At 35.7% G+C, this 13,922-nt stretch overlaps 1 protein-coding gene across 4 annotated transcripts in view; it reads right to left on the reverse strand.

The window, feature by feature from the left end:
- Window positions 1-12,565, reverse strand: part of LOC131027234 (histone-lysine N-methyltransferase CLF) — a 116,464-nt gene extending 103,899 nt beyond the window's left edge. For 2 of the 4 annotated variants that reach the window (XM_057957244.2, XM_059219742.1), the window contains exons 1-4: window positions 12,111-12,565; window positions 2,917-3,005; window positions 2,587-2,691; window positions 2,098-2,426 (exon numbers count right to left, since the gene is read on the reverse strand). In XM_057957244.2, the coding sequence (XP_057813227.2) occupies window positions 2,098-2,426; window positions 2,587-2,691; window positions 2,917-2,988 (506 nt within the window). In that variant the 5' untranslated portion in view covers window positions 2,989-3,005; window positions 12,111-12,565. The remainder of the gene's footprint in view (window positions 1-2,097; window positions 2,427-2,586; window positions 2,692-2,916; window positions 3,006-12,110) is intronic. The other 2 variants (XM_057957241.2, XM_057957242.2) reach the window with 2 other exon arrangements.
- Between the last annotated feature and the right edge of the window lie 1,357 nt (window positions 12,566-13,922).

Raw genomic sequence — 13,922 nt, forward strand, 5'->3', positions numbered from 1 at the left:
ACAAAAACCATTGCCAAGCTAACCAAACTACACAAAACACCTAATCTAGCCAGCAAAAAGTGGGGGTCCCCATTTGCAATGGGGCGATGTGTAAAAACGTCACAACAGTATCCACACTCCAAGGATGCAATGATGCACCTTGGGCTATGAAAACAAATTATCTAGATGTCTATAACGCTACCACAATTTTTAGAAAGAAATAGCTTTTTGAATGTCCATTAGCTCTATGCATTTTCTTCTCATAAATATTTGGCCTGTCAAATCCTCATTTTATTTCCTAAGAAACAACAAACCAAAATATGGGACGAATGTTGTTCAATAAGTTGTCAAGATCATCTCTATGATTTGCTAGCTCACCATAGTCATCTAGTTGCAACAAGAATTTATTACACAAACCATCAAACTGAAAGTTAACAATAGTAGAAGTGATGTTGAGTGTTTCCATGAAATGCTCATAGGAGCATGGAAAGCTTTTCGACATTATAACCACCATGTCTTCTTCCATTGTGCGACCAATAATAGCTCAATGATCACAAATGTCTTTGAACTTCATCAAATGATCCTACAAAAACACCTCGACCATCATAATCGAGGACAAAATATTCTTAAAGAAAAAGGCCCTATCTTTATCTAATGTCTCATGCAAATCTCGCAAGTGTTTTGAAATCTCCATAGAAGATTTGCCTAAAAGTAATTTTGGAAGCATTTCATCTATTACTGATAATTTAATGAGCATAATGGCTTCACAATTACGCTCATCGAACTTGTCTTGGTCTTTACCCACAACTGTTGGCCAAGTTTCAATACAAGGACGATTTGACCAAGGCACCTATATTCAAAGATCATGAGCATCCTCTCTTTCTAGGTGGTGTAATTTCTGCCAATGAACTACCTTTCAACATGATGTTGGCCAATGAAGCCATCCCACTCACAATCAAAAATCATGGAAAATGAAGAAACTTGTTTTTGTTAGACTTGTAGGTCAAGCCCAAATCAATACCATAGCCACAATTTTATAAAAAATTGTCAAAAACTCCAACTAAATATAGAAAAACCATACTTTTATTAAAAAAAATCAATAAAAAATTCTAGAGAATTAAATAAAAAACCCTAGCCATAAAAATGAAGCACATTTATAAAAAAAAAGAATCTGAAAAAAGGTGACTCCAAACCTTGAGCATTTGCTAGAAAGTGATAGAAACCCCATGATTTCAACAACTAGATTTGCAAACCTATCGAAATGGTATGAAATGAAAAAAAAAAAAATTCATCCCCTTGTTTACCAGGTTGTTGCATGATCGGAAAATAGTAAAAAAACCTCAAAAAAAATTTAAATCGACAAAAACATTCAAAAAACCATCGACTACCAAGGAAACCTTCATCAAAACTTCAAAAATGTATTAGTTCAATAAACCCTTGCGCAAACTTATCTGAAGGTGGACACAATTTTTCCACACAAAAAAAGGCATAATTTTCAAACAAACACAAAGCACCGATTTGCAATAGAAAGTCACAATTTTATGAAGAAAACCCTCATGATTCATACCAAAAACAGGCACAATTTGAAGAGATAAAATATCGTGATTCTTAGACCCGAAAAAATCCATGATTTTTATTCAAAAAATTCTGCTAAACAAACCCACGAATTTATTGAAAAAATATGCCAAAAAACTTCCAGGAAAAAAGTTGTGATTTTCCTTCCTTGGCTGATCCCTATGATGTCCTTTGGTAAATTCTCTACCACAAACACACAATCGTGTTCACTTATCTCAAGATTTCTTCAAAACCCAAGCTCTGATACCATATTACGGAAAGTAAAGACAGAATAATTACCAAGATATTCGATATTAACAAAGGAGTGAAAGTCTATTAAAATAAGAGTAACAAACGATTTATACGATAAGGATAAGATCACCAACAAAGATAAGCAGATGACAACCAAAAGAATAAAGAATATTCCTAAAGTCTATCCTAACAAATTAATTGACCATTATAACTTAATATTACAATATTATTTTAATGACACTCAATCGTACCAGCATAAACCAACAAACAAGAAAAATTCTAGTTGTTTATCAGAACACCTCTTCTTTATACCTGTCAAGAAAGATCCATGTAGTATAAGGCGGTATCCTTTCCACAAATGGAAGCTTAATTGCTCGAACAATACTCTTGCACCCAGAGCTGCTTGCATAAATAATTGTTGAGGATGCACTAGAACCTTCTTCTTGACAATTTACATTTTCCTTGTCTCCCAACATATGATCAGAATCACTTAATTTACAGTGAGCACTTTCTATTCTCAATGTAAACATGTCCTTATTACCATCCTTCTCAATCGCATTTGGTACCTGCCTGGTATCTGCAAGTGACTGAAGGTAAGCAGTACATGCTTTTAGTTGTATAGCATTGGATTCTATTTTTTCCTGCATAACCAATCAAGAAGTTGATTAACGAACTAAAAAATGCATTACAGTACAAATTAATATTAGCATCAAACTTATTTCAGGGCTTATAAACCAATGCACTACAGAAAATATAATAAGTTTACATCTGAATCATTTCTCATAATCAAATTCCACATACTTTTACATGCATAGATCGATTAGCTTGGACTTGTGTCTTCAGCTGGTCTATAGTAGAGGTAACAATTGCAACATACTGATTGATTTGCTCTCCTTCCTCTATTTTCTGCAAAAGATTAAAATTGTATTCCTTTAGTGATTGCATGATACAAAATATGGCCTACAGAGATTTAGACATCAATTAATCCTGTCAATACCAATTTAATCTATGGACGATAAAAAAATGGAGGAAATAGATACACCATAACGCTGTCAACTATCAGAATAGTTCAATAAATATTATATCAAAAATTTGCCTAACCAAATTGTTCAGCATGCAGTAACTACACACCTTGCAGTCTCCACCATCTACCTTAGGTGATGACCTTGAAACAGACATAGAACTAGTGTTCCTTGAAGTCATTTTCTACAGCCAAAAACCTGGTAGACCCAGCATATTATAATAGTTTAGTATATCATTGAAAATTGCCGGAGTAATGAATAGTAACTGCCTACACAAACTGAATTCAAATGAGTTTAACTATGTATGGCTAAGATCCCAAAAATGTATGTCTCTGATTCAACAACCACAAGAACAAGAAAATATAACAAACTGAGCTTTGTCTCTAAGGCAAATAATGTAGAACATAAAGGAATATATCCAGGGCAATATGGGAAACCATGGCTTTAAGCACCAATAAATGGACAAATAGTCAAATATACTTGTGAGATTGTCACAACTTCATAACAAAATTGACCAGGCAGAAAACAATTATAATGAACGACAGAAAGCAAAACTATGCAAAATGTTACAGCAATTCTCTATCCAATGTGGATGCTCTTCACTTTATCATAATTATCAAACAGATTTTCCACAGACATTACAAACCCACAGAAAGGAGAAGAATCAAATGTTAAGAAGGAAATATTCAGGATTTGATTAACTACAACTTCATGGACAAAAGGCAGTGACACAGAAAATACAAATAATACACATGCAGAAACTGAAATAGAAATAATAACTATAAAATAGGAACTTCAGTTGCTTATGAAACTGATGATAAAGAGCAGTTTAGTTCAATCATAAAAAAAATGAGTAAAATACAAGTATGGATGATTACATACCGATCACTATACTATGTTCTCACTTCCATATGAAAATATCAAAAACAGAGCAAACATGTAGTCAATTCCAGTTATATATGTAGCTGCCTTCGTAAACGAATTGTTCATAAGAAGAGTATATATTAATCAGTCTCTGATGAAAGTCCAAATAGGTATTCATCATCATCACTAAATTATGCATCAACAAAGCTTGTATGAGATATATATAACTGCTCTTAACAAAAGCAATCATCAACAAGACACAACTATTTATCTAATAAAAACAAACTACAACTAGCGGTGCCTTCTTATTGGATGTTTATTAGTAAGTCATTCTCGTCTCTTCTCAAAGTACAAGATTCAATAGAAGATTTATAGAATATGACATAAGGGATCGCTACATACTGTAATGTCCCTTTTCTGAAATAGGATTTAATAATAAATAATAATAACGTTTACGTTTATGGCCCTATACCATGCCCCAAGAAAAAGGAACTGTGGATAGAATTGGAAGGCTTCTTCACGCAATGTCAATCCCCCTACATTATCCTAGGAGGAGACTTCAATGCAATTCTCAGCTTCCAAGATAAAAGGGGGGGAGTTAACAGAATGAACCAATCACAGATTTATTTCAGAGAATGGGTGGATTCAAACAACCTAATGGAAATAGAATCAGGCAGTGGCATCACTTGGAATAATAGGAGACTAGGCTTCAGCCATATTGCAGACAAGCTAGATAGATTTTTCTTCCGAGGGAACCTATCCACTTTCCCTTTCAGCTTGAAGGGATCCATCTTCCCCTACTCAGGCTCTGATCACTATCCAGTCCAGTTATCAATCCTCAGAGACAAAAAGCCAATGAAATGCCCTTTTAAGTTCAAAAACATGTGGATGAAGGACAGCAACTTCTTTGATCTCATTAAGAAGTGGAGGCACGAGGAGCAGTTTACTGGCTCTAAAATGTTTTGCTTTGTTTCCAAAATGAAGGCCATTAAACATAAGCTTCTACATGAATAGAAATCACTTCAAGGATATCTTTACCACGAAGCAGGAATCGGAAGACAAAATTGAAACAACTTCATGAAGGGACACTTCAGCATTGTATGAACTCGATGAATATCAATCAACTCTCCAGCCCTGGATGCCTCAAGTGCAGCAATAATACTCCTCTAAATGATCGTCCTAGTCTCCTCCAAGTCTCCATGCCACCCCTAGTGCCTATACAACCAGCAAGGAAAGGTTTGGCGGCCAGCAAGAAGATAGAACAGAAAACAAAACACACTAATCTCCTCCAAAATCAACCTCCCACAAATCTTCTCCAATAGTTACGTGCTCAAAATTGAATATGCAAGCTAACAATAAAGCCCAACTGTGATTCCTAAAGTAGAACCACCAAAACTTTTCCACATTGGGTCTCTCACCAATGTAGAAGATGTTCCTTGCAAGGGTTTTCGTCCTGGCAAAGCCATAGGATGAATAAGTTCAACTAGCAAATGTATTCTCCAAAATATCAAATCCCAACATAACAAAATGAGCTCGAAAGACTCACTTTATAGCCCTCCAAATCCCACACCCAGAAAAGAAATACTTTTTAAATTTATTTAAACTTCTTATGTCTCCCATAAATGGATTCCCAACCCAATAAAGTCATTTATTTAATATTTGGCACTTAGAACTTAATGATTTTAACTTTGGGCACCATATAGTCAATATTTAAATAAAGTAAATAACAATAAAATAAAATATTTAATTTAACTTCATAATTTATCGTTATTTAAATTAAAAGAATGACCATATCAAATATCAAAATATCAACATTAACTGCATCCACCAACAAATCTGACAATGTAATGACCACCTTAAGTTATTATTTATGAATTATGAAAATTTAACTCATAAGAATCAACTGCAAGACACTTCTTTCCTCAGTTTCACTGTAAATACTTGTAAATACGGATAATCAATGCAATAATGATTTGATACACAATGGTTTACACTCATAATATGATGATGGAAAGTCCATATCAAGGCTATCTCTGTTTTAGCAATTAGGTGTATCCAAAATGATCTTGATCAATAGATAGATATATGTATATGCAATGCAATCAATGGATTATATCTGCCCTTCCTAATATATTTGATAATGTTTATGCAAGATGATCTCTGATCTGCAACTCCGCTATGTTGTGATATGTTGCTGTCCCTGATCTGAAACTATATGCTTGCAACAATGATCAATGGTGCTATTTCTGATTTAGTCTTTGGAGTTTGCAACCTGATTATTCCAAAGGCAAAAGCGTGATTTGAGCAGATCCAATACTGGATACAAAAATAAGAAAACAAGACAAAATCACCCCCTATTGGGAATGATATGAAGTCCCTTTAATATGCAATGAGAGGGTGTGATGGTGAAGAGTTGTATCCTCCTTCCTTAATCATGTCTCTTCATAAGTGTCTAATTCGTACTCATATATGGACATTAATTATTTGTTCTAATCATATTTCCCCATGAATATTCGTTGTTAGCACCGATTGTATTTGCTACCTTTTAAGTATAATCGCTGTGTAATAATATTGTTAGGCTGCGATATGTTATGCTTATGTTTCTATACCCTTCGCTTGATCGCTCTTAACAAGTCTTCCATAAATATTTGTTATTTCATGGGCATCGGTTACTTAAGCTTAATCGCACCTTTCCCCATGAACATAAATTATTAATTGATGATCATTTGTTCACCTCTTAACAGGTATTTTATAAGATCGTCTTACTTAATCTTGTCAGATAATTAATTATCCGATTAGTTGATCATCGTCTATAACCATGTCTTGCTGATGGTGGTGATCCATATTCTTGACCTCATCGCACAATGATAAGGATGAATGATCGACTATGATAAATACGCTTATGTGTAGTACCCGTATTATGATTCATGAGTATCATTACCTTTCCTTTGTATGGCAGATGTTTAAGGGTGATGCCGATATGGATTTACACATGATTGATAGGGGCTGACTGGCATTCACTGATCTTGACAGAGATATGGACTTCTTTGATAGTATGTATCATACTTGGTAAACTTGGCACTAGTTGGATTCATTGGCATTCTCTGTTCTTACTATAACTGTAATGAAGAAATGATCTCCTTGTATGATCATACTGTCTGATTATGAATCCCTCATTGGTTATGCTGATCAATGTGATAATAATCTTGATCATTGTCATCAAAACATTTGGTTTCAATTGCATCAAATTCATTATAAAGATAATACAAGGAGCTTTCTCTTAGTTGTTTGGTTCTAGAGATTTAGCATTTGGATGGGGATATTATAGACAACTGGCTTAGTCGGTGTCTAGGCTGACTTACTAAAAATAGGATGTAAAAACTATCTAAAACCTCTCCAGAAAAGGGTGTTATACTAATCTCAACCGTCTGAGCTCAATGGAACACCTGTCACTTCCAAAAACTATATCAAACTGTCATCACGAGTCCCCTTACCTAACTCATCTAACACAAACAAAAAAACAAAAGTTCATACTAACTAAAAATAAAATAATCTACTACAAACAAGATTTTCAGAATTGGCACATCCGGAAGGAGAGGAACAGGAGGACATTCAGAGAATCTTGTCTTTCGGTGGAGGAGGTGATTTTCAAAATCAAGGTGGCAATTGAAGAAGTGATTAATGGCAAGCCCCCCAAAGTTAAATCATTCAGGTATTGCAGTTGGGACAGGGATGTGGAACGCAATTGGTCACTCAAGAACTGGGGTTTGGGGTGCCCTCCAGTTCCCAAAACCAATAGGAAGCTAGTTAGATGGATTCCTCCACAATGTGATTGGGTGAAGCTGAATTTTGATGGAGTGAGCAGAGGGAATCCTGGGATTTCAGGTATTGGTGCGGTCATTAGAGATTCCTCGGGACAATTGATGGGAGGCTTGTTTGGGTGTTTGGGCTTTGCCACAAATAATGAAGCAGAGATAAGAGCATTGGCGGCTGGATTGAACTTATGTGTTCAAAAAGGGTATGACAAAGTCATCATTGAAGGAGACTCGCAGATTATCATTAACGGTGTCTCTACATCTAGCTTTCAAAATTGGAAACTAGGTAAGTAGATACCTTATATTAATAAGCTTCTGGGATCTATTAACTCTTTTGAACTCAAACATACTTTTAGGGAAGGAAATAAGGTGGCAGATCTTTTGGCCAATGTTGGGATTGATAAGGATCTTAGTACAATCATATTTGACAAAGAGGATGCAGACACAGTAGTTTTGGAAGCCATTCTAAATGAGATCCCAGATTTGAATCGTATGGGGGTTGGTTAGACATTGATTGATGTTAACGCCTCTCGCGCACCAAACCATAGGTGGCATAGCTGAGTGATAAAAGGGAAATTAGAACTGTGTTTCGGCTCCTCGTGATTCCCAATCTACAGAAAATGGCGGTGACAAGTACGAGTTAGTCATACCTATGGCAGATCGAAGTATGTGATGGCAGGTAAGAGAGCAGTGCGCGGATCCCATAAGATTTCTTTGGGATGGGAGTTTGGATGTTTCCAGTAGCCTGCATTCTATTTAAGGAGGAACAGGATAGAGACGGATGTATTACGATTGGATAGCCAAAATGTCACCTTTTGTGGGTTTGAGCTGTGTTAACTGTGGGAACTCTCTAGAGCGACAATGCCTCAACCTGTTTGTGCTGGAGGAAGAAATCTGTGGGGCAATTATCTCCCTGGTGGATTGTTCCTTGAGCTTAGATCGTCATTGGTGTGATGGGCTTGTTTATGGAGCGGTAATCACTCCCATAGTGGATATCATGGAGTCACGGGTGGAAAGTGTCGGTTTGATGCAAGGATTTGTTAACCCGGTGAACATCCATGCCGTGGCAGATGCAATTTTTGAACTACGAGAAGGGGCCAGGGAGAGCATCCTGAAGTTGTATTTTGAGTCTGCCGATAACATTTCTTCTGCATCTGATACGGAGGAATTGTCGAGATATGGGCAGGAGTAGTCCGATGGTGATGATGCCGAGGAAATGGATGCAGAAGGAGAGAAAGAGGAGGAAGCATATGAGGGAGAGGATCTGGAAGAGGACAAAGAAGAGGTGACAGACTCGAACAACGGAGAGGAAGAGGAGGTTGATGGAGAGGCGGCACGCAGAGTAGAGCAGAGAAGAAAGGCCCTGTTCGTGAGAGAGGCTTGGTGCACTTTCAAGGCAGGTGTGTTGAGCGGCAACCTCAACAAATTCAGGAGGTTCCTGGATTCGGATGATTGGTGACTTTCGGAGGGGTCAACTGACAATCTCCTCAGCATAGGGGATGCAATGGTGGATATTCTTCGCCTTATTAGACAGAATTAGGGAAAAGGATACTGGTGTTTGGGCAGTGTGGGTGTATTTGCCGAAGGTTTTTTGTAGTCAGGGTCTAATTGCAATTATGCTATCTCCTTAGTTGAAGAGATTTTTGTATTGGATATGTATTAGCATAACTATGTATTTATTTTCTTTTATTAATATAGGGCGGTATCCCCACAGCTGATAGCACTTACCTTAAAAATAAAAAAAAATTAAAAAAAAGATTTTCAGAAATAAAAATATACAATTTCAAGAAATAAATAGCTAAGCTTCATTGAAAACCACAACTCAGATTGGATGAATGTTATCAATACAAGGCTTGAGTTGATAAAGTCTGTTCTCAATTTACTTGATAAAATTATCGACACAAGTTCAACAGTAAGTTAACTTAGAATTACAGTTTCTGTAACATAATAATAGTATCAACTCTCATTGAGAATATCATGTGCCCAAGGCACTTATTTATAGGTTACAATAAAAATGCTTCAAGGGATTTGAGAGTAATAATTATATATACCAGAAAAGAAATGATTTAAAACAACCCTCTCCAAAGGCTGTAGAAAAAGCAAAAACAACGGATTTTTAAAGCAAATCTTCTAATACAAGAGATAAAATAAAATCAACAGCAGCCTAAAATATATGCCCTCATCCACTCTCCAGAAATATAACATCAAAATAGCCACTATCAGAAATAGACACTAATTAAAATAGCAATCTGCATGAGTAGCCGGTCTGATTTTGAAGCAGCTTTTGATCCGAAATTCAACTAATCTTCTGAAGAATACTGAGTCCCTAGCATGATGATGTGCCAAACACTTGAATTTGAAACTCTATTGATCTAATCTAGTCACATTGTGAAAACCAATGCCTAGAGTTTTGACAAATTTAAAAAGCCAGTGTTGAATTTCTTGAATGAAGGTGTGACAAAAACCCTTATAACTACAAAAATATGTTCAAAACCTGATCAAAAACCATGGGCACAACAACCACAAATCTGCAACATTCACAAAACCCTAGTAGCTCATGTGGTGTCCTAAACTTGCTCGAAGTACTGCATTACTTTTCCGCTTCCTGAAGAAAGTGTGAAAACTGTGATTCCTTTTGCTAAAAAGTTGCTGTGACAGCTGCTGCTATAGGTGATCAAAAACCATGTTTTGCTATCTACAGAGCTCTGAAACCCTGCCTATTGCACAAAACCTCTTCATTTCTGATGCATGCTTCCATCCCATCCCTGCTAAGGTGCTTGTCTCCATTTAGGACAACTTCACAACACAGAAGCACACTTTACAACAATTTACATGTATTCCAAGTGCTGGGAAAATATATCAAATGGTTGCACCATTGGAAACGTGTGCCTGGGATTTTTGGGCAGAGTTATTGTTTGTCTTTGCCATTCCTTTTAACACTTAGATGGAATTTCAAATGACTTTAGCCATAAGTGGAATTTATATGACCTAAACCAATGACTTTAGCCATAGTGGAATTTATATGACCTAAACCAATGACTTTAGCCATAGTGGAATTTATATGACCTAAACCTGTTTTATCATGTTGGCAGAACATTTTGTTAACTGAACGAAGTATGGCACATGCTCCATCCACACTAGCCACTTTTCTAAGTTTTGGAAGAGATTTGATATGGTTTGGCCATAGAGAAAGTGCATCCAGCTTAAGGGAGGTAGAAACTGTTTACTTGGTGCCATCGTTGAAGATCTAGGCAGAGCGGTTCATGACTAAAGCCGCTCTCCATGTGATAAGTGAAGATATTCAATGGTTGAACCCCATTAAAAGTGTGCCACTTCGAGTGAATACCTTAAAATAGGAGAAACCTGTTATGTTTGACACCTCTTATTGCTGCTTGGCAGGAGTTTGCATTACTAATACCAAGGCGGAAATACATTCATTTATTTCCATTGTCTCCTACCATTTCGACGTGGACCTCTGAATCGTACTTGCCAAGAGGGAGAGAACAACTGACTTAGCCATCCCTCCCAACCATTTTGGTGGAACTTTTGATGACTTAGATCAGTGGAGGAGCCCTTTACTTATGCCAAATGCTCCTAAACAACCTTGAAGTTGCTGATTAGCTCTTGCTTCTGCCCACCATTCCTTGCTCCTCTGTTGCCTTCTCTAAAATAATCATTTGCTTCTAATTGGGTTTGTGAGACTGATCATCACCCTGCAAAAACATTAGTTGAAGCACATAGATCGTGACAAGATGAACTTGCAAACTGACCAGGTAGACCACAGTCGACTTTGATTGACACAAAAACAATGATCAATTCGATGACAAATGAGCAAAAGGTAAATATGAAAATTGAGTTTCATAGGTATGCTACACAACCAGATAAAGTTTTAAATGAGCTTCCATTTTATAGATACGCAAAGCTTAATTTATTCAAACTAGGTCCACGGGTCAAAATTTATGGAGTACAGAAATTGAACAATATATAAGGTAAAAAGTGACAGAGTAAAATAGTCCCCTTTCTCCCCGAGGGTATTCAAATACAAATTTGAGGTGATGACCTCAAAGATCAACTTCAAAAAAACCTTCACCTTAGCTATTTAGAAGAAACAAACTCGCAGTGATCTAAATATTCTGCTTCCTAGAATATTTCTCATGAGCTAACTGCTATCCTGTAGTCTAAGTATAGTTAGGTGTGCTGAGCAGAAAACACCTGGACCTTACCTTTCCTTTTCCTCTTCAGCCTTAATTTCCTCAGACTTTGAACAAGAGTACAGAATTTTCACATCAATAGTGGATTGTTACAAATTTTTCACGATGCATTTAGTGAACAGAGGAAAATATGTATAGAAAAAAGATTGCAACTCTTCTCTGTTACATGCAACTCGCCATGATAATCTAAAAAACAATAATGATACTAAAATTCGGAAGCGTCTATGCAGCCACCTAAAACGCATTTGTTACGAAGGAGACACTTAGATATTCTTTAAACACTCCCCTTATACACCATGCGTTTTAGGTGGCTGGATAGACACGGGTCTAAAATTGAACTTAACCTCACCAGGTTTTCACAACAAACGAGACTGTAACGAAAATTCAGAAGTAGGATTATGTTTTACAAAAACCTGAAAAGATTTCGAATCGCCTAGATGTCTGACGATTCTTGTTGCGATTTGGCCCACGTGAATTATATCACTGCAAGATAAATTGTATAAATAGGCTCGATTTATCCACCATGCCATGAATTACATTGGTCCAAAGCCCTCGGACAAGAACAAGAACTCAGCAAGAAGATGTACAAAGGTCTTTTCCTACGACAAAACAACAGCATTTTAAAGGAGAATTGGGAGATTGTGACTAATATTGATCGAAATACAGGAAACCCTACAAGAGAAATACGGTGGGGCTAAGTACAAATTTGAAATGTATGATTTTGTCGCCAGATAGTGGTATGGCTTCTGCACGATGGCTAAGAATACTGTCCACTTTCCAGATATCTTTCTTCTTTTCAAACGAACTGTATTTCTTGTCTTCGTATTCGTTTATGAAAGACGTGTAGCCACGTGGTATCAATCAGATTTGAAGGGGCGTTTTCTTCGGGAAATACCTACGAGGTGTGAATCGTAATTCTTGAATTATACGGAGAAATTGGTCCGATTCGTGGTATCTTTATGCGGGAAAGAAGTTATGCTTCGTGGTTTTGATGGCCGTATTTTTCCCCTAAAATATTAGGAAAAAAATTATTAGCTTCTTTAGGAATATTCATGTATCTATTAGATATATTTTTTTCTTTCTCTTAGTGATAGAGTTAAAATAAACTGAATTGTAGTTTAAGGTTAATTTTTTATTTGCTCTTTTTGAAATTTTCATTTATCTATTTTTAATCTTCACATTGAAGATAGGTAATGCATAAATAGATTATTATTTAGTTTTTAATATATTTTTAATTTATTAATTTTTTGTGATAAAGGGTCAATTATATCAATAATATAAGAGTCATACTCAAACATTAATTTGAGACTCAAATTTCAACTTTATTAATGTTTTGTTGTTGCTTGAATGATATTGAACATTATTATAATCATCATAATAGTCCTTGTTTATTTTTAGGGGGAGAGTAAACTAGCACTTGCACCTAATAGAAGGTTCAAGCAATACGGTGATAGGAAAATGAAGCTAAATTCAAGAGAGAGAAGATATGATCAATCTACTATTTCAACAATTAAATGGAGGAAAAAATTATGGAGATCAATTAAATTTAGTGTTTTCTTTATACATTGAGTAACAAATGTATAGAGATTCTTGTGAGCTAAAGAGGTCCCTTGATGAAATGTCACTTCTCTAGACTCATCTTCAAATGATTTTAAATGCCCTTGCCAAATCTCACGATGAAAAAAAGTCTACCAACTACTCTTCAAATGAATGACTTTGATCTAAGTATTGTTTTTCTCTAGTAATAATACACAAATAATTTTCTTAAAAAAAAAGATAGAAAAGCCTGAATTGAAGATGAAAATCAATGTAATGATTTTTTAGCCCTCTAACCAATTCATGCAACATATCTTTGAAAACCACCTCCAATGGTTGCATATGAAGGAAAAAAAAGGTTATAAAAAAACAAAACGGAACAGGAACTTGAAATTGACACTAAATATTGTCAATTCAAATCCTATTAATAAAGAAGTAGTTCTAATGGGCATCTTAAAATTAAGAAATTAAAAAAAATTAAAAAGCAAACTTAAAACAAAATCGAAATAAAACAAAAAGACCTCAATGAAAAATAGAAGGGGTTAATAAAGGCTACACAAAATTGCCCACAATAAAAAGGTTCATTAGTTTTTTGGAAAAAGATATCTGCATCAAGTATGACTATCCTCTCATACCCCATGAGACTCTAGGTATACAAGCTATTCAAAGAAAGAGCAAAGCACTTGTCA

Source organism: Cryptomeria japonica, chromosome 4 (genome assembly GCF_030272615.1).
Source record: "Cryptomeria japonica chromosome 4, Sugi_1.0, whole genome shotgun sequence".
Lineage (NCBI taxonomy): Eukaryota > Viridiplantae > Streptophyta > Pinopsida > Cupressales > Cupressaceae > Cryptomeria > Cryptomeria japonica.